General features: G+C 37.3%; 1 protein-coding gene across 5 annotated transcripts in view; it reads right to left on the minus strand.

Moving 5' to 3' along the window:
- The window catches only part of PCCA (propionyl-CoA carboxylase subunit alpha), a 413,570-nt gene that overhangs the window by 89,430 nt on the left and 301,482 nt on the right, over positions 1 to 22,658 (minus strand). For all 5 annotated transcript variants that reach the window (XM_053890918.1, XM_019443967.2, XM_019443966.2 and 2 more), the window contains one exon: positions 4,958 to 5,056. In XM_053890918.1, the coding sequence (XP_053746893.1) occupies positions 4,958 to 5,056 (99 nt within the window). The remainder of the gene's footprint in view (positions 1 to 4,957; positions 5,057 to 22,658) is intronic.

Consider the following 22,658-nt stretch of genomic DNA (forward strand, 5'->3'; position numbering starts at 1 on the left):
AATTCGAGCCCCACACTGGGTTTTGTGCTGACAGTACAGAGCCTACTTGGGATTCTCACTCTCCCTCTTTCTGTACCCCTCCCCAGCTTGTTCTCTCTCCCTCTCAAAAAATAAACCAAAAAAAAAAAAAAAAAAAAAAAAAAAAAGTTCCTTCTATTTGCCCTGGCAAAGTTTCATTTGTGCAGCAAAGCACTTATGTGGTAAAACAGATAAAAAGAAAGACAAATATTAGGAAGTACTCAGAATGTTTTCTCAATAACTATCTAAATAAATTTTGTTCTACAATGAGGTACTACCACTTCACACCCATTAGGGTAACTTTATAAAAGAACAATAAAACCACCAGAAAAGAACAAGTGCTGGTGAAAAGGTGCAGAAATTGGAATCCTTCTGCATTACTGTAGAAATGTAGAATGGTGCAGCTGCTGTAGAAAACAGCACAGTGGTTCTTTAAAAAGGTTAAACACAGAATTACTACATGAGCCACTAACAGAGGATCGGGATTCACAAAATATGAACTTTTATGAATCATTAAGTAAAAGATGAATGCTCCAATAAAAAGAAAAAATGGGCAAAAGCCATGAACAGGCAGTTTGCAGAAAGGAAAACAGGACTGACAATAAATATATTTTTAAAATGCTCATTGTCATTACCAACCACATTAAAACCACAAAAAGATAAGTAGTCTGGATATCAAGGGTTACCTAGGATGTGAAGCAAAATTGTTAAAGGAACAGATTCCTGGGTTCAAATCTTGGCTCCTCCATTTATTAGCAGAATGCCTTGGGTGAGCAACTTAGTTTCTATAGGCCTCAAGTTTCCCTAACCTCAAAATTCACGGTAATACTAGTACACTAGATTGGTGTGAGGATTAAATACTTTGATATAGATGAGGTATTATAGGAGAGTCAGTGCCTAACATAGTAAATATACAATAAGGTTTTATTATTATTCATGTTATTGATAGCAGCAGCACTGTTGGTCTGCGTGAGGGGTCATTTATTTCACATTAATTTTTTTTAATTTATATTTATTTTTGAGAGAGAGAAAGAGACAGAGCATGAGTAGGGGAGGGGCAGAGAGAGAGGGAGACACAGAATCGGAAGCAGGCTCCAGGCTCTATATGTTGGTAGACATATACATTAGTACAGCCATACAGGAAAAACCATTTGGCATTACTGTGTAGGATTAAGAATGCATGGTCCTTACAAGCCAACTGTTCTATTGGCTGGCATACTCCTTGGAGAAACGATTTCAAGAGGAAACATAGAAATGTTCAGAGAAGCAGTGTTTGTTCTAAAAACAAAATAAGTAACACAAATATCTTCTTAGGGGAGAAAGAATAAATTGTGGTATATTAATAGGACTTACATAGCATGGAAATAAATAAAACTACATACATCCACATGATCAATCTCACAAACCTAATACTGAAGGAGAAAGCAACTCACAGAAGCACACAGAAATATGGTGCTATACAATATACTGTTTACAGTTGTACGTATATATGACATCCTTAAAGAAAAGGAAGGGAGAGATACATTTAAAAACTGGGATTGTGGTTATCTCTTGGGGCAGGAGGAAGGATTTTAAGTAAGGGGGAATGCAGAGGAAAGTCAGTAATGTTGGTAATTTTTTTTCCTTTTTTAATCCAGATGGTAATGTTTTTGTTGTGTTTTTCTTTAGATTTTATATAGATCAATACATATTTGTGATATAAAATACTTAATAAAAAAAAGTTTAAATGCAGGCACAAAAATCTAGGGGGAAAAAAACCTCCAGCCATTATTACTGTAAAATCACTTGAAAATCATCTGTGATAATATCCATCCTAGTTCTTCTTTGAAACTCATAGCCACATTTTCATAGCTATCTATTTGAAGGTATTGAGCTGAAGTCTTGAGGAACTCAGCCCAAGAAGTTAGCACAGAGAAAAGGGAGTTGGGCACAAATCCTGAAGGTCTGCCCAGGCTTAAGGCAGGTGGAGGGGAAATCCACAAAGAACACTGTGAAGCCATCATTCATTCTCCTGTCATTTCAAATCCCTTCCCCACACAATGCTCTGAACAGCTAACATTCTGAGACAAGATGATTTCCCTCCTCTGTTTCTGAAATGCATCCTAACTTCTCTCTTTGTGTCCAGTCTCATTCTCCTCCCTTCCTGTCTCCACAATGCAACTTGAACCAAGCTCTTCCTAAACTCCCAATCCTCTCCACAGCATCACTTCGTTTGTGAACACTCGTCCACGAGTCCCACCGGCCAAGGGTGAAGCAGTGGCCTCATTATGTAATTAGCAAGGCTTCCAATGAGCTGGCTCCTACTCACTTCACTTTTGCTCCTCACACCCAGCTTATTCTCTGATTGCAAGGGTTTAAAGCAATGGTTCTCAGACTGCTTTCCCCAGAGTAGCAGCATCACCATTACCTGGGAACTTACTAGAAATGCACACTTAGCCCAGGCCTACTAAGTGGGAGTAAACTCTGGGGTGGGTCCAACCATCTGAGTTTTAACAAGCCTTCCAGGTGATTCTGAAGCACACCTAAGTTTGAACATATTGGCTTAAAGCATGAAGGAAAGGTACATTATTATCTGAAGAACTCTGATGGAGACAATCAAAAAGTACTATATAGCACAGTGGTTAGAAGGTTAGAAGCTCACACTCTGGGGTCCCAGTGCCAGGGTTCAAATTTCTGCTTAGCTTCTTCCTAGCTTTGTAACCACAGAGAAGTTGCTTAGCTTGCCTCAGTAAAGTGTAATGCTTAACAGCACAGGTCCTACAGCAAGCCTGCCTGGCTCTACCTCCTATCAGCCTCGTGTCCTTGAGGTCACTTACTTTTCTCTGAGCCTCAGTTGCCTCATATACAAAAGTATAAATAATAGTACCCACTTCATACACTTGCTGTGAAGATGATATGAATACATGAAATGCATTCAGAACTGTGCCTGATACACAGTAAGTACTGTGTATTACTTACCCTCATTATGTTATTAATTTCATGGGAACCACGTTATAGAGACAAAGAGAGTCAACAGTGAATGTTAATGTCCATAAAGAGTGAATAAAATCCATCTATTCTGGAAAGGAAAACTTTCCTCAGCATTTTTTAGGTCAATGAGTTTGTTTGGTTTTTATCCAGTCTACCATTTACCTCTCTGAATGAATTTATTTCCTTCTGATGAAATGGTACTTAACTAGATGCAACACCCTTCTCCAGAGTCAGGGGGGTCTGCGTGAGGGGTCATTTATTTCACATTAATTTTTTTTAATTTATATTTATTTTTGAGAGAGAGAAAGAGACAGAGCATGAGTAGGGGAGGGGCAGAGAGAGAGAGAGACACAGAATTGGAAGCAGGCTCCAGGCTCTCAGCTGTCAGCACAGAGCCCAACACGGGGCTCAAACTCACTAACAGTGAGATCATGACCTGAGCTGAAGTCAGACGTTTAACCAACTGAGCCACCCAGAAGCCCCTAATTTTTTTTTTTTTTAAGCAAAGAACTTACAAGAATGACAAGATTTACTGAACAGTATCCCTATGATAGGGAAAATATTTCTGGGAATTATTCTAAATACATATCCAGTATTAATTTAGCTAGAAACTCTACATATAAAAGTGCCATCAGGCTACCTATCTGCACAGTCATTGAGAAGGAAGCTGAAAATATGATACACTAATTTGGGTAGTAGGAATTTGTATCTCTCTACTGGCGGGTCATATTATGTCCCCTGACCAGAAAATGCTGCCTGGCCACAGCACATTCAGGGCAGAGCATATTCTATTATACATAAACAAATATCACAAAACCATGTTTTTGGAAAACACAATGAATGGATCTAGGTAGTGTGAAATTATGCAGTGATACTTTTTCCAAGGGTCTCAAAGTATTTCACCTCATAATGAGAATATGAAAGAAAATATGAGAGAATAAATATACTGGGGCAAGCCAGAAAACCAAAGCCAAAATATACGACTCGGTCCTGAACATTCAATGTTTGTTAGAACCATAAAGATAATCTACCAATTAAGCCTGGCTTATAAATTAGTTTAGTCATTAAATATTTACCAGGAAGTTTCTAGACTACCTCTGTCTCTAATAGAGATATATGTGAATCTGGTATAGAGAAGTCTTGATCTGTGATTCTGTTGACTTCTCTAGGTTTTAAAAATCAGTTTCCTGTGTAAAATCAAGTTAAGGAAACACAAAAATATTTTTGTAAAAAACAACAACAAAAAGAATGAGCGTTTAATACTGTGGGGTGGGGGTGGGGGTCTGGATTTTTATCTGCATGTGATCGTCACATGTTACGTGGAGTTCTTTGTTTTGTTTTCCCTGGAACCCTCCCCCTCAACTAGGAGGTGAGCTGCAGGAACTCTGGCAGCACCTCCCTTTGTAGCTTCTACTTCAATACGGAAGCCACCGATAGCAAAGAATATTCAGTCAACTCTGGATTTCAAGTCATTTCCTCAATGTAAGAGATTGTATTTTGCAGGGAAAAGAAAGGTTAACATGTTAAGATCACTGAATTTTTAAAAGGCATCAAGGTGTTCTGGCAAGTCCATCTGAACAGCTCACATTTCTGCTGATCGAACAGTACACAATCTCAGTCACACAGAAAAGGAAGGTAACAAAGTCATATTTTATAACTAAAAACCCACAATGGCAACAAAAATGCTATCTTCCCATGTTTTTAGAAAAACACGCAGGATGCTCTGTGTACAACAGTAATAATACACTGACACTCCTGGATTGCCTGAAAAAAAGAAAACATCCATTCCTCAGAATAAGACTTGCTTCAAGATCCCCTGAAGAACGAAACAATGTTTTCAACTATGGAATGTATGAGACAGGATAAAATGCAGCCTCTCCCAGCCACTTCTGTCAGTGTTAACCACCCAGGTGCTGGTAAGGATTTTGGACTTGACGGACCCCTCAAAGTAAATCATCAGAACATTTACCTGCACCGTCCTCGGAGTGCCATCAACGCTGACAGACAATAAGGGTGAAGCCAGGTTCCACGTGCTGGTCACATTTAGTTTCGACCCATCAACTTCCACCTGTTGTGACACCAAATAAGACTGTTACCATGAAGAAAGACAGAAAACTGATCTCAAGTTCACTGCCACATACAAAGCAGCAGCCACTTTAAACAGATGGCTCCCAACAGCCTGTCATGTTTACTGCTCCCGCCATGAGAGACAGGGTCCAACAGGAGTCTTCTTAGCTGTCTCTGGGGAGAGGTGAAGGACCTGGGCACAGCTGCCTCTGGGTACTGAGGTTTCCAGTGATTTCCAGTAAGTAACAAACAGCCTTCTCACTCTAAACCTATCTGGACATGCTACATTTACTGCAATTAGACAAGTAATGCATATAAATTCCAGTGACATTTTGCAACCCACACATCAGGGCTTGCATATAATATCCTCTCCAAGGACCAAGAAAGAACTTTTCCTGTGTTAATTTTAATGAAGGACTGTGCATTGTGATTTTAATTAAACAGAAGCTTTAATTAGGCAAAATTCTTTGGTGTTGAATATTAAAAGTCCATTTGAACTTTGCAAAAGTTGTCATATTTTTGTCAATCTTAAATGACTAATTTCACCAAGTCATCACTTATGAAGATGCAAAAAAACAAACAAACAAAAAAACCCCAAAAAAAACAAAAAACCCGTATCTTTTAAAACAGATACTTTTAAGAGAAAAATTTTAATTTCCAAATAAATAATATAAAAGAGAAAACAAGCAAAGCTAAAATAAAAAGTACTGTTAGTTTCTTTCTTTCCTTCACTCACCGATTCCCTAAGTCTTGTATGGGAGAGCTAAGAGAAAATAACAGTATTACATCCACAGTAAACCACATAAGGAAGGGATATTTAAGTTTCAAAATAAAACTGTAGCAAAGTCAAGACACAAGATCCCTAACAATTCTCTCTCTCTCTCAATTCTCTTAAAAGATACTTATTATAATAAAAGACACACAGATATTATTTAGAAGAATAACTGTATCCATATACATCTATACAGACTTTCTGTTTATCTATTTCCACAATAGTGTGGTCATACAGTCTAGAAGCAAAGACATGCTATTGGCTACATAATGAAATGTCAGCTGGACATACATTATGCACTTGCTTGTTTCTGGGTTCAGGAGCCTTCAGGTCCATACAGCACATTTCAGTAACTGGGAAGAAGGAACGACAGCTTGGGTCTCACCTGACATTACTATTTGACTAAGTTAGAGCTGCTTACCACGCTGGAGTATTTAACCTGTCTGAACTTTAGCTGCCAAACTATAATACGGTAAAACTCTATCTGAAAGGGTGCTGTAATATTTTTTTAAATTTTTTAATGTTTATTTAGTTTTGAGAGAGAGAGAGACAGAGTGCAAGCAGGAGAGGGAGAGAGAGAGAGGGAGAGAGAGGGAGAGAGAGAGAGGGAGAGAGAGAGAGAGGGAGAGAGAGAGAGAGGGAGAGAGAGAGAGAGGGAGAGAGAGAGAGAGACAGAGAGAGAGAGACAGAGAATCTGAAGCAGGCTCCAGGATCTGAGCTGTCAGGTTGCTGTAATATTTAAAAAATTAACATAAAACAGTCTCTACCGATATTCCTACTATAGTAGGTCCTAAACATTTTTTCCCTTTTCCTGTTTCTAATGGTTCCACTTTCCTTAAATGGATTTTAAAAATAAGGTCAGATATCATGCTATCTCATAAATTATGTACTATTAAAAAGTAGGTGATAAAGATCTGTGAAGCAGAAAGACTATAGTTTTGAGAAGAGCAACATTTTAAAATTATCTATTTAGATAATTAGCCATTAACTGCCCTGGGTGGCTCAGTCGGTTAAGCGTCTGACTTTGACCTAGGTCATGATCTTGTCATTCCCAAGTTCGAGTCCTGCATCCAGCTCTGCGCTGACAGCTCAGAGACTGGAGCCTGTTTCAGATTCTGGGTCTCCCTCTCTCTCTGTGCCCCTCCCCCACTCTCACTCTCTTTCTCAAAAATAAATAAAACATTAAAAAAATAAAATAATCTATTTAGCACTTCTTCCTGAATTAAATATCTCCTTATGTAATGGAAGAGTTCCAAAAGAAGCTCCCAAAAGATAGTTTTACAAATATTAAGTGCTAAAAATACCTTTTAAAACTGAGAAAAATATTTGCTTTGACATGATTCCTAAATTTAAAAGGTTAAAAAAGGTCAGTGTTCAATTATAAAAGTTTTATTTGTTAAAATGGAAAGTTAGAGGCTGTAAGGAAAGATTTTTTTAATGACAGGCATTTACAATTTGTATTTGATACTAATTTTAAGTCAATAGGGGTGACAGAATGAAACTGTAATTGTCATCTTTAGGGGTTCTCAGAGAAAATAACCTAACATACTCAAATCATGCAGAAGAGGAACCACTTTACCACAGCCTAAAGTAAACTATTTTATGACTGGTTAAACAAAATGCGGCATATCCATATAACAGAATATCATTTGATAATAAAAAGGAATGAAATGCTGATACATGCTACTACATGGATGAATCTTGAAAACATGCTAACTGAAAAGCCAGTCACAGAGGATCACAAATTATATAGTTCCATTTATAATGAAATGTCCAGAAAAGTCCATACCAACAGAAAATAAATTGGTGGTTGCCTTGAGCTAGGGGTGTGGGGATGGATGGAAGGATTGAGGGGTAACAGCAGTGGGGCATTGGCTTTCTTATTTGATATGATGAACATGTTCTAAAATTGACTGTAGTGATGGTTACACAGCTCTGGGAATATACTACAAGCCACTTAATTGTACAATTTAAATGACTAAAGTGAAGTATATCTCAAAAAAGCTGTGGAAAAATAAGTAACAAATGAAAACAGAAGGGAGAGGTTTTACTTTTTCAAAAGTCAGAAGCAATATTCTGTGAGAAATTAAAGAATTAGACCTAAAAAATGGATATATATATATATATATATATATATATATATATATATACACCCCATGTTCATGAATTAGAAAAGTTTCAGTATTATCAAGATAGAAGTTCTCTTCCAAACTGATATATATATTCAATGTAATTCCAATCAATATCCCAGCAGGCTTTTTTTTGTTTTGGTAGCTGATTCCAAAATATACAGAGAGAAAAGCAAAGGATATAAAATAGTAAAGATAATTTTGAAAAGTAACAAATTTGGAGAACTCATGCCATTTGACTTCAAGACTTCCCATTAACCTAGAGTAAACAAGATCTGGTGTAAGAATAGAATGAAATGAGAGTTCAGAGACACATACATAAATGATTAATTGATTTAAAAAAAAAGTGCCAAAACATTAAATGGGGAAAGCATAATTTGTGAATAAATAGTCCTAAAACAATAAACATCCACATTCAAAAAAATAAATCCCAACCTCGATAACACAACATTAAAAAAAAAATCAACTCAAAACAATGAAAACTAAAGGTAAAACCTAAAACTACAAAACTTCTAGATAACAAAGAGAGAAAATCTTTATAACCTTGGTCCAGGCAAAGATTTCTTAGGACACAAAAAATACTAATCTTGCAAGAAAAAATAGGTAAATTAGACTTCATCCAAAATTATAAATTTCTGTTTGAAAGACACTGTTAAGAAAAGAAAACCTGAGCCACAAGTTGGGAGAAAATATTTGCAAAAAATATATCTGATAAAGCACTTGAATTCAAAATCTACAAAGAATTCTTTTTTTTTTCATGTTTATTTAGTTTTGAGAGAGAGAGAGAGCAGAGACAGAGGGAGACAGAGGATCCCAAGTGGGTTCTGCACTGACAGCAGAGTGCCTGATGTGAGGCTCAAATTCATGAACCGTGAGATCATGACCTAAGCCAAAGTCGTAGGCTTAACCAACCAAGCCACCCAGGCACCCCAAGAATTCTCTTTTTCAACTCAATAAGAAAACCAACTGAATTTCTTTAAAAATGGGCAAGAGATTTGACCAGAGACTTCATCAGGGAAGACAGATGGGTGACACAAGCACATCACGGGTTGGTCATTAGGAAAAAACCAAAACTATATGAAATAGGGCTACACACCCACTAGAATGGATAAAATGAAAAGTACTGATAATACCAAGTGCTGGCAAACCTGTGAAGCAGGTTTCATACATTGCTGGTGGGAATGCTAAATGGGAGGCCTGCTTTAGAAAACCCCAGAAAAGTAATGATACATACACACAAAGACCTGTTCGTGAATGTTCACAGAAGCTTGTTTATGATAGAATACATACAGCAAAATGTTTACATCAGCCTCAAACTGGAAAACCCCCCAAAAGTCCAATGAACTAATTCATGGACAAATATGGTATATCCACACAACAGAAAATTAGCACTAAGCATCTCAAAAGCACTATGCTAAGTGAAAGGAGGCCGGTAAAAAAGGATATAATAGAACATGAGAATGGGGGCACCCAGGTGGCTCAGTCAGTTAACTGTCAAACTCTTGATTTAGGCTCAGATCACAATCTCATAGTTTGTGAGATCGAGCCCTGCATCAGGCTCCGAATTGAGCTTGGAGCCTGCTTGGGATTCTTTCTCGCCCTCTTTCTCTGCCCCTCCCCCACTTGCGCACGCACGCGCGTGCTCTCTCTCCCTCAATAAATAAATAAATAAATAAATAAATAAATAAATAAATAAAGGGGAGGAGTGAGATTCCCCCTTAAAAAAAAAAAGAAAAAAGTACATGAGTATGATTCCATCTATAGAACATTCTGGAAAAGGCAGAAATCAGGTCAGCAGTTGCTAGGTGATATGGGTATGAAGATGAGTTTGACTGGCAAAGGGCATGAGGGAACTTTCTGGGGTAACAGAAATGTTTTAAATCTTGATTTTGGTGGTAATAATATAACTACATAGATTTGTCAAAACTCAATAAAACCATACAATTAAAGACTAAATTTTATATTAATTATACCTCAATAAATCTGACTTTCTAAAAACAAAAGCAGAGGGAGAAAAATGAAAGTGGTATTTCTGAACTACCTCTATCTTCCCTTACTGATAAATTAATTTCTTTCCCTGCATCCTCTGCTATTGGATGAGTGGATGTGAATGTTAACTTGGAAAGAAGAATAGAAGGAAAGTTCCTTCCAGATAGAAACATGGGGTGCTGGGGGGGAGGCCTTTTCAAGTCCCTGTGGATTACATGAAGGAAAGATACAGAGGGAAGATGCAGATATCAGAAATCCGAGACCTCCCCATTTCCTTTTGCATGGATCCTTGGGAATAGGTAGGGGACAGCAATGGAGACAGATGGATGAAAATATTCTGACAGGTATCAGGTACCCTAAAAATATCTGGGCTGGAGATCTACTTCTGGGATATAGTCTAGGGAAAGCTGCAGGCTTCTACTAAAGCCCAGTACTTGGTGTCACAGCAATCCTAATGTGGCTTATGAAGCAACAGCACAGCACTGATTGAGGAAGAACCTGGAAAGATGACCCAAGCACATCATGATAGGAATCCAGAAGTTTCTACCTATCTTAGTGAGATAACAAAGTCTGGGTCAAGATAAAGACAACATAGTACAACGGACTCCATGACTGCAGGCAAACAGTACCCAGGACTATGGGTACAGAGGCCTCTTCAATGCCAAAGAGGATGAATCATCGCCTGCCAGTACCCAGTCCAGATCCTTACAGCAAAGCCTAGTAAAGACAGTCTGGGTCTGAGCTCTCCTCCTTACCTCAATAGTTATGAGTGAGTCCAACCACATACCCAAAGGCCCCTTTTACCTGCACCTAACTCCACGCCTCAGTGGAACCTGGAAGGAAAAGAAACCTGAAATACCACAGTTTCTGAAAGATACTGCTTAAACCAAAGGAGCCCAAGATCTTATTTATTACCAAGTGTTTCCTCCCTCTCCCCCCCTTAGTAAAGGTAGAGGGCTTATGAGAAAGAGTACATGCGACAGACATACAGAAACGACATTTCCTTGTACACCTGGGAAGTAATGAGCATAATTTTGAAATGTTACTATACAACTGAAACAAGGAAGCTGTCAAAGCTCCAAATCATAAACTATGAAACACATCTATAAACTTTAAATGAGGGAAAAGAATATGCTGAAAACCACCACCAGCCTTCTCAGGCCTCCAGCCACAAACAGATTTCACCAAGAAGCATAATTCGGAACAGCAGATGCAAGGATTCTATTGATGCTATCATCAGATGAGTGAAATCTCAATGGCTTATACTTATAAGCTACTAGGAGAAGCAGGAAATTTGTACATTTTAATACCATAGAAATATAGGAACAGACTGAAGAATTCTTGTTACTGTGCTATGTACACGGTTTATGCGTAATTCTTTAGCCAAGGGGGACTAAAGCTGCAGATATGGGGTGGAAGTGGCATTTCACTGTTACAACACCGAGAAGCTGACATAAAGAACCCACCCTATGCCAAAAACTAATGGGAAGTGAAATCTAGGACAATGGAAATAACAGATTTGATGAGAGGGTATTATAAGCCTAATTAAAGGAAAAGCTGTGGGCTGTCCATGCTTAGACCCAACCACCTACCCCACTGCACATAAATGATGATCAGAAAATAACCAATACTGCATCTTTGCATACAGTTTGCAGAACATACTTTTATCAAGAGGAAAAGGTAAATTAAGAGCATTATAACACAAGAAGAACCACTTGAAGAAACACAGGAAGAGTTCAGATAAATAATTCTGCAAAGTCTCAAAGACGACTGTAGGAAACCTGACTCCTCTTTTAAAAAATGAGCTCAAAGAAGAAAAACAAAGGTTCAAAGAAGAGATCATACAACAACAGAAGGAAATGAAAATCAAGCTGGAAGAACTCAGAAAAAAAATGAAGAGAAAAATAACACTATAGAGATAAAAGCTACTTTAAGAAGCAACCAAAAATAGAATCAATGTGACTAAAAAGAAAGATAAGGGCATGGAGAAATCATATAAAACAGAAAAGACTAGCAATATAAAAACAATTTATAGAGAAGACAACAGATATGAAGGAGGGAGAAATGGGATCCAAAGAATATACAAAATACTTTTTCAGAAAGGCTTACGAAGAAAAACGAATAAATGTAAATTCAAAGATACGATAGGGTAAAACTTTTCAAACTAAATAAAACCTTAAATTTGTAGAATTCTGCTGTTTATGGAACTTTAAAGATAAAGAATGTTTTATGTGTTACTTAGGCAAAAATAAGAAATCACGCACAAGTAAGGAAAAACATCAGGTCAGCCTAATTGTTCGAGGGCAAAATTGAGATATAAGACCACAGAGCAGTGTGGTATAAGTACTAAAAAAGAAAATGTTGCCCCCAATTTTATACCCAGCCAAGATGTCCTTACATCATAGAAACACATCTTGCAGCCTATAAGAGAACTTAGAACCCCTTCTTTAAAAAAGGGCATATCTATATATTGATATGAAATTTTCCCAAGAAAATACAGAATAGCATATACAGTGTGCTATCATTTGTTAAGAAAAAAAACCCTTCGAAGTGTGTGGTTTTATTATTTTTTTTTAATGTAAAGAATATCTCTAGACAAATATATAAGAGGAGTGGGAGGGGTTGAAGGACAGAGATAGAAGGGAGGCTTGCTTTTTACTGCAAATCTATTCATATTTTTAAGTTTTCCTCTTTATGTATATTATATACTAAAAACTTTAAAAGTGAGGAGAAGGATAAGGGCCTATTTTTCCTCTCTCATAGCACCATAAAGTCAATATTTACTTTATACCTTTCACTAACAGGCACGTAACACATAGTAGCTGCTTTTTTAAAACTTCATTTTAGTTAACATAGCAATACTCATTTCAATTTCTCTGGTCATAAATTTATGGATTTCATCTACCAAACCCAATTGTACAGTGTATTTTGGACATTGTCTCTGTATCAACTCTTCCTTATCTGAAAATGAGGGACCTGAAGGGGCAATGCTGAAGATCTCTTTGAAGCTAAAATTCTATGGTTTTATGGTTGCAAAGTTCTTTTTTTAAGATACATTTACATAGTTAATTTCAGACATGGCAAATTCTAATAATTAGAAAGGGATTTTGTTTTGCTTGAGTACCTACGTTTGGGGTTGGAAGGTTTTAAGATCTTTCCTTTGACAAACAAAAGCTAACAAATTAAGTCAAATTCGGTGTGGGTATTAAAAAAACAAATAGACCAAGTGTAAAATGACAAATGACATAATACTCTGAGGCTCAATAAAATTTCACACCTTTCAAGGCAGATAATATTGTGGAAATGTTCTAGCACTAGGAAAACACTAGAATATTCTAAATTATTTTAAAACTCTATTTAAAAAACAACCCAAGGGGTGCCTGGGTGGCTCAGTCGGTTGGGCGTCCGACTTCAGCTCAGGTCATGATCTCACAGTCTGTGAGTTCGAGCCCCACGTCGGGCTCTGTGCTGACAGCTCAGAGCCTGGAGCCTGCTTCGGGTTCTGTGTCTCCCTCTCTCTCTGCTCCTGGCCTGCTCATGCTCTGTCTCTCTCTCTCTCAAAAATAAATAAAAACATTAAAAATAAATAAAAATAAAAATAAAAAACAACCCAAAGACGCCAAATCTCAGTTTAGAAACACTAATTCAGACATAAAGATTTCATGTTTTTAGAGTAAACAGACCTAGGACTCAAGTGCACCAAATTTACATTAATTATCATATTAATTCTGACCCACACTTTTGGCAGATGACCTCTTTGCTTTACCAAAATTGAAGCCACAAGACATAAGTCCTCTTATTTTTTAGCATCATCAACTATTTTCTTTCCTTTACTGAGATCTCACATACCAGCTGCTTTCTCTCCACCTTCAAGCACATACAGGACTTCCACATTTTCACAGATGTGTACTTGACCCACTTGAACCACCAAACTTCTTCTCTCCTTTTCTCTGACAAGTTCTAGAGCAAGTACTCTGCTCCCAATTTCCTACCATGTAACTTTTTCCATTAACCTTCTACAATCTGGCTGCTAAAACTATATTCTGAAAGGCCACAAATCTTCAGCAATTGTATACTCTCTTCTTAATTCTTATTACTCTTCAGGAAGGAAGAGCACTCAAAGGAGGTGATCTTTAAGCTAAGAGCTGAAAAGTGAGTAGAAATCAGTTGGTAGCAGTGAGTGAGTGGGTGTGTAGGTGGGTGGGACTATCCAGAGGAAATATCCCAGAGGGAATCTCACGTAAAAAGAAAATCCCAGAGGCAAGAAAGAGCTTGGTTCATATGAAATCAGTGTGTGGGGCACAGAAAACAAAGGTGAGCATAGTACCCAGATAAAGGAGGAGCAGTGGGAAGCACTAAAGGATTCCAATGGGAGAGTAACACCATCAATTTTTATTTTTAAAGATCAGTCTGGCTACAGCTTGAAGAATGAGTCAGATGAAGCAAAAAAGAAAATGGTGACCAGGACTAGATTGTTGGCATTGGGGAAAAGTGGGATACTCAGGAATAGTATTAACTGGAGAAGGAAAGTGAAAAGTATGAATACAGAGGTCATGAAACACAGAGGTCACTAAAGAAAAAGGAGAGCGATGAGCTTATCAGAAAAACAGCACAACTGCCACCTGGTGTCGGCTGCTCAGCCACAGTGGGCAATATGCACATGGAATGATATGAATCTGCCCTTGGCATGTGGTTTTGCCCAGCAACGCTCATGTACTTTGCCTGATGCAGGCATTAAGAAGGTGGGTGGATGGGTTCATCCAAGTTTAGGAATGATGGAAGAATTAAAGGGGTTGAGGAAGTTAAGGGTTATTTGCAAGCGAATTACTACGGCCAGGGTATCTAAGCTGGATGAAGGATGGAAAAACAGAGGTAGGATCAATGGATGGAGAGAAACTAAAAGGACTAATGGTTGTATTGAGGCAGAGAGACCATAAACTGGTTGCTAGCCTTCAAATGCAGGGAAAGGAACTTAGAGGTTGCCAAGACAGAGGGGAGGTAGTGATGAAGCCAGGTGATGTGAACTTCAAAGAACAAGGATTTTCTAAGAAGGAGGGGACTGTGGTCTAGAATGGTACTAGGGGAAAAAAACAGTCTCGCTTCCCACCTCAGAGGTGCATGTGGTATGGAAGAAAAACCACCAGGTTTCTGTGAAGGCAAGTAAGTGGCAGAATGTTCCAAGAATGTCTGGAGATACAGGGCAGTTTGTTGATAACAAAGCAAGAGATACAGAGGCTACCATGGAAAGGGTTGAGAGGAAGAGGAGAGATCATATCGAAGAGCATGGATGACTGGAGAGGCTTTCAAACAGCCCCACTTCCCTCCATCCTCACACAACCACCTTACCTGCACCTGCCACTGCCTCTCACCTGGGCTCCTGCAACAGACTAGTCAGTCTTCCACAAGCCCCCCCCCCCCCCAACCCCGATTGGTTCCCTCACTATAGTGCAGAATAGTTTCTTGTAAACATAAAGCTGATCTGATCATGTACAAAATCAGAGAGAAAGGGGAAATAAAAAGAGAGTGAGAATGACCAAATAAAGGTCCTGCCAGCTTTTGAAAAGTGCAAACTTCAAAAAAGATGTGTAATACTGCAATCTTGAGTATGAGAACATCATATGTCTCAGTGTTCTGGAATCATTTAAAGATTACATTCTATTTAAAGTATCTATAGTTTGGGGCACCTGGATGGCTCAGTCAGTTAAGCATACGACTCTTGGTTTCGGCTCAGGTTATGATCTCACAGTTTCATGAGTTCAAGCCCTGCGTCTGGCTCTGCACTGGCAGCAAGAAGCCTGCTTGGGATCCTCTGTCCCTACCCCACCCCCACCTCTGCTCTCTCTGCCCCTCCCCTGCTCACGCTCTCTCTCAAAATAAATAAATAAGCTTTAAAAATATATTGATATTTTAAGATCAAATTAAACAAAGCAAGGCTATGGTAGATAGAATTCATGAAATGCATTTTAACACACACTGTTTTCTGCAAAGTTTCCCCCACCTACAGAGGATTAGTTAAGTTGTTCATAAGAATATTTATGATGTTTAAAACATCACTCCAAAACATGATTTCCTTCCTATTTCAACAAAGTATCTTCTCATATTTAACAATCTGCTGGTAACTTTGTATTCCATTAAAAAATTTAACTGCATTTATGGTACAAATAATGTTGATGTGGAATATTTTCCATGAGTTGTTTGGAACATTTCAGTTTTCCTATCTACGTAATCATAGGGGAAAAAAGAAAGTACACACCCAAAATTAATTTGACATTTGAGAGAGATTACTTACATCCTTTGCCATTAAAAAACAAAAAAAAAAAAAAAAGCACTTCCTCAGAGGTGCCTCATGACACAAATATTATAGCTTCTATTGCAGTAGGCACCTGTTAAACACATTTTTTCAATAGTAGGAATGTAAAACTTACAAAACAAAATATTTGCCAAAATTTTTTTCCAAAAATAATAAAAATTGGGGAAGATACAGGCTATAAAAAGTGTGTCTGATTCACCATACAATTCTTCTATTCTGTTATACACAAATTTTAAATGCTTTTTTGTCATCAAATGTTAAGATTAGCATTGTGCAGAATTAGATGTCAGATAAAAATCAAGGTATTCATTCCACTCTTTAAAAAAGACTTCAATTATATATTTTGTTTCTGTTTCTGAAGGCAGTATGAAGGATAAAAAAGATTTGTTGATCACACTATAACTAATTATCAGAAAGGAATGACTAGTGTCTGCCTAGTTAATAGGCTTTCATAGCATATCTTAAAAATTACGAGTCTGCACGAAATGTGGAAAAAGATCTGTGGTTTTCTGATTTGACTATCAGGCTGGAAAAGATCCTAGAAAAATATATTCCAATTCAACCCTCTCCTCCTGTTCCTGCACATATAAGGAAATTAAAGAACCATATAAATTATGTAGGCAAGAGAAGCCATTATCTTGCAATTCTCAGAGTATCTCACTGAAATCCACACGTCAAAAGCAAAAGTAACACATGTAATCTAAATATTAAGGTACAATCCTTGTATGTAGCAAACACTCACTGCTTATTTGTACCTTCAAAGACTATTCTAAAGATGTTTACTGATTCTTTTTAGTTCTTATCTCATAATTACTGCTAACAAAAATACGGTTATTCACTGTATATTAAATCAATGAAGTATATCCAACACTCCCCAATAACAAAGGAATCTGTAGGCCATGCAGTTAATTACACTGGGATATTACCATCATCTACCATCATTATAGTTCACTGACTCCTACATGCAGTGCTGCTGAACATATGAAACACAAATAAGGTTTCTAAAAAAATTCTGAATATGTTGCCAATAAGAAGCATATTAATTCTCCTAAAATTTAGATCTCATAACTTTGCTAAGTTACTTGCTTCAATGTTAACTTCTCAGGTAAAACATGAAAAATAACTCAAACATTTTTATTCAATTATAATAACGATTCCTAACATTTTAGTAGGAAGTATAGCAAATCTTAATACAGATCTTAAAATGACAGAAAAAATGTAGGTATTCATGGGGTGCCTGGGCGGCTCAGTCAGTTAAGCATCTGACTCTTGATTTCAACTCAGGTCATGATCTCATGGTTGGTGAGACTGGGCCCTACATAGCACTCTGCACTGACAGTCTGCTGACATCTCTGTTTGGGATTCTCTCTCTCCCTCTCTCTCTGCCCCTCCCCTGCTTGTGCTCTCCTCTCAAAATAAATAAAACGTTATTTTTTTAAGTTAGCATTAAAAAAAGGGTAGATATTCTTTATCCTGCTCACCTATTTCCTAAAATATTATTCCAAAATATAGTTGTGATACCTCTACTGCCCTTCCATGGAGGAGATGAGATGCTTGCTTTCTGAAAACAAAAGGAGACAACCATTTTTCATAAGTTTCTTCTTTATCACTATCACCTTGGAAACAGTCTTTTATTTCTGTCCCAAAGAGATATGTAATAATGACAAAAACATCAAAAAGGATTAAACATAATGATGGTGAAGATCTGTTAATCTGTCACAAAGGATTATATTAAATATGCATGTGTTATAAATGTAATTAAATATATCTCAAAGGATGTGAATTGCAAAACAAATTTTAGGTACTGGTCTACAATCAGCCAGGTTGACTAGTTTCTCTTTAATTATCGCCTCATTAATTGATCAGTAACAACTGTAATTTCAGTTGTATGGTTTAAAAAAATCCTACATTATTTTGCCCACACTTTAATTATAGTAGTAGTTTCTTTTCGATTGGTGTGATAAGGTCATTCTCTGAAGGCAATACTGTAAATTATGTCACAGCTTAATGAATAACTCAAGGTAGATGAATTTAACATAAGGAGCAAGTGAAACTGCCTTTACTTCTCCTACCAAACATACCAAATCATGGTGGAATCCTATGTTTTCTATGTGGTATTGTCATCAATAGTCAATATGCCTGTAAATGAACCTCAGGTTCAGAAGCTGCCTAATTATTCATGTCTCCATGCCCTCAAATGTTAACTCTATGCTGGAGGAATAAGGCAAGCACTTAGAACAGTACCAGGCATGTAATAAGCCCTCAGCAAATGCTGGCTGTTGGCAGAAGTTCAATGCAGTGATACTATGTCCTCCTCCCACAGTAATAATTATTCTGGATCCATTTTTCAACATACCTACTTTTGTTTGTTCTTCCATTAATACCTCCTCCTCCTCCAAGTCCTCCTTTTTTTTTTGTTTGTTTTTGTTTTTGTTTTTTTAAGAGAGAGCATGCAGTCAGGGAAAAGGGTCAGAGGGAGAAAGAACTCAAGCAGGCTCCATGCTCAGTGCAGAGCCTGACTTGGGGATAGACCACACGACCTTGGAATCATGACCTGAGCCAAAAATCAAGAGTCAGACGCTCAACCACCCCTCATTTTTATCTTTTTAAATTTTATCTGATTCCTATTAGCATCTCTTTTGCTTTTCCTGTGTATTTCACTCCCACGTCCCCCTGTCCCCTGCAACAAAAACCTTAGCTGCTGGCTCGCCCACATAGGACCTATGTGGGCTACAGGACTTGCATAGTAGTGTCTAAGTCCTCCTTCCCCCTAAATTCCCATGCACTGCATCTGCAACATGCTATTTCCTGACCATCTTATCTACCTGTGACTGTTTAGCATTCTAGTTCTACCCTTAGACACATGAGTTTGCCCTAATGGCTCATTTCTCTGGGCCAGCAACAAATATATTTGACATTCTATTTTCTATGTTCCTACCTACCGAGGATTACCCCCCAGTTCTGCACTCTCTTCTCAGCTTCTGTGGCCATCGGTGATATGATTTCTAATACATATACGAAGATATTTATTATCTCTCTCTTATACTGCAATATCAACAACATAAACTTGGTAGTTTTATGTTTGAATATTAAAACTGTAGTAGCAAATATACTGCCAAAAGAATTACTATATAGTTTATGTCCTTAGAACTTCTCATGAATTGCAAATCTAATAACAATGTTTTCTAAGCATGAACAAAAAAACCTTTTTTTTTTTTTTTTTTTTTGGTCATGGTGAGAAGTGAGATACAGGAATTGATGCCCAAAAACTACTCACCAAATCCATCCAGTGAATAAAGTAAAGTAACAACCAGCCTTTTATTCTGTAAGTCCCAATTATATCTCAGGAAAAACCCTAGTAAAAATCTATCAACTTGATCACAATTTTTAAGAAAAAACACTTGGAAAGAGTCAGTAGGATAGCTTCTAGCTCTATAAACCACTAATATAACCCAACTAGTAAGAATTAGGGTTTATGGAGTTACCAGTATTTTTTCATTGCTTCTAACACGAAATAGAATAATACATAGTACAATCAATTTCCATCATTCTAATGAATGATCTGTTCCTTTTTTGTGAAGTAATTTCAAATGTACATAAAAATTACAGCAATTGTACATCAAGTTCAGATTCCCTACTTGTTAATAACTTTTGACAGTTAATATTTTTTGCCAGTTATGACGTCCTATAGCCCCCTTAATAGTGCAACTGCAATGGGGCGCCTGGGTGGCTCAGTCTGACTACAGCTCAGGTCATGATCTCATGGTTCATGAGTTCAAGCCCCACATCAGGCTCAAGGCTGTGGAGCCTGCTTTGGATTCTGTGTCTCCCTCTCTCTCTCTGCCCCTCCCCTGTTCTCTCTCTCGCTCTCTCAGAAAATGAATAAAACATTAAAAAAATTAAAAACAAAATAGTGCAGTGCGTTCCCAAGTACAAGGATGCCCTCTGTACAACCCAGCAATATCAGGGAGTTTAATATGGACCCAATATTACCATTGAAACCACAAACCCTACTCAAATATCCAGAAATTGACCCAATAATGCCCTTTAACCTTTAAGGTATGTCCAAGATTTAATTTATGCTCCTGCATGTAGCTGTCATGTCTGTTTGGTCTCTGTCCATCTGGACCAGTTTCTTAATTCTGCCTTATCTTTCATGACTTTGACCCTTTTGTAGAAATAGACCAGTTACTTGGTAGAGTATCCCTGAATTTGGAAGAAGGTTTCCTCATGATTATGCATTTTTACCAGGAACAATATAGCAGTGATACTGTGCTTTCTTCAGCATCATACCATGGTGTCAAGGGCCCACAACAACAAGGTGTTGCCCACTGTAACATTAAATACTAAGTAACTCCATCTAAATCTGTTTCTGTATCTATGTATAAAAAACCATGAGATCACACTGATCCCTCCAATTCCTATCCAATACCACCAGGTACATTCTAGCCTTCCTCTGTCCTATATTTGTCACTCTCTGACAGTGAGAAACCTGCCTTCCATTATCCACCTAAAGAGCAAGTCTGCTACTTGTTTTCTCTGCCCAACATTCATATATATGTATCATCTTCCTTACATATATTTTACAATATATATTAGAAAAAGAATGTGATAGTGCTTTACTTAAAAAAGGTCAAGTGATTTGACACTAATGTGAATTTCAAAAGAAATAGGTTTCTTTTTGGAGAAAAAAATGAACTGTGAATTAGATGATCAGTGTACAAGGGTTTGGGAATTGGGACACTGGAAGATGTGCAACTCAACAAACTAAAAAATTTTTTTAAATAAAGATGAATTGATAGCATGTGTCTACGTGCTTTAAAATACTCCAGAAATTTTTGAAAAGTGAGCAGAGATAAAACAAGGATAGCACATGATATTCATTATACTTTTCTTTCAGTTTCATGTATACTTTAGGTTTTTCCACAATCAAAAGTCTAAAAACACAGACTATCAGGTCAGGCCAACTATTTGGACAGTCATACTTGGTACCAAAGAATTCCAGTCCCTACTCTTGATTAAGTATCAAGCCAAGGTGGTCACAAGCAGAGATGGTTTACAGACTGAGTCACAGCACAAGTGGCCTTGACAGAAGCAGACTCGTTCTAAAAGATATTCCATTTACTAAGTTTTGCTTTTTTAACCCTTTCTCCTCCCACTATTGCTGATTTCTCTCCAGTCTATCTGCCCAAATTCTCTTATCAGCCACTAAGTCAAATACAAACTCTTTTCCTTTTAGCAACCCATTCAAATAGAAAACCTTCCCAAGGCCCTATCAGCATTTAACAATTCTATTTACTTTCACTGACCAGTTAAAGATGTGGCTTTTATCTTACAAGTTTTCTCAGCTCAAAATCTTTCTTGGCCTCTGGTTGCTTACTAAATAAAATGTTAACTTCTCAAAGTGGCCCTCAAGGTCCTCTATACTAATGGTCTTGATCCAGCAACCTATCATTCTGACTTTTCTTCCCTCTTTCTCTTCCATTTAACAAACGTGCACAGGCCCTATTCCAGGAACTCAGCCTAATAGACTTCTACCATCCATTCTTCATTACCTGCTCCATATGCTATTTACTGCATCAAGTTTGCTCTTGACTTTCTGCCTTATCCCGCTCAAGCCAACTGTACCACCTCTAGTCCTCTGCTCTATTGGATGGAATCTTCCCTTTCTTTGAATTTCTATAACATTCTGTACCTCTATGCACTTATCAAATTATGCCTTATATTACAGATCAGTAGAGTATTGATCTCAAAACCTCCCAACTAAACCGGAAGCTCATGAGTGCAGATTAGTGCCTTATTCTTTCATGTGCCTTATTCTTTCATGTGCCTCATGAAGAGCTTAACACAGTGCTTTGATGTTGAAGACTGAGGATCTTTGATAAATATCTATTGTATTAAAAATAAAAATTATCAAATTCAGTGAGAGAAAACCTAACTTTATCTATTTATAACTTTTATTATAACTTCTGTTCATTTTTTCATAGCTAAAAAGCTAACAAAGCTATGTTTACAATTGACACAACATAAAGCAGACAAAAGCATAATGACATGCTCTCATAGTCTTAATGCATGTTATTCAAATAAGTAGCTTTTATCTTAGATTGTTGACCAATGAAAATATAGTTCTAATTTAAAACTCCCTACAGCAGCTTTTGGTAAGACTAATAAAGTAACCTTATGTAAGAGTATTTTTAGTCATAATGTCCTGAACTGTTGGTAATACGTGTACTTAAAAATCCACATGTGCTTAGAGTAGCAGATTAAAGTTATTCCAACTATATAAAAAAACTCCATTAAGCCCTTTTAGGATACAAAATCTACACAGGATCTAATATATCAAAGATGAACACCCCCCCACACACACATGCACGCATATTTAACATAGCTCATTTATAGAAAG

This window comes from Panthera pardus, unplaced genomic scaffold (genome assembly GCF_024362965.1).
Source record: "Panthera pardus isolate Hobbes unplaced genomic scaffold, ASM2436296v1 HiC_scaffold_1, whole genome shotgun sequence".
Lineage (NCBI taxonomy): Eukaryota > Metazoa > Chordata > Mammalia > Carnivora > Felidae > Panthera > Panthera pardus.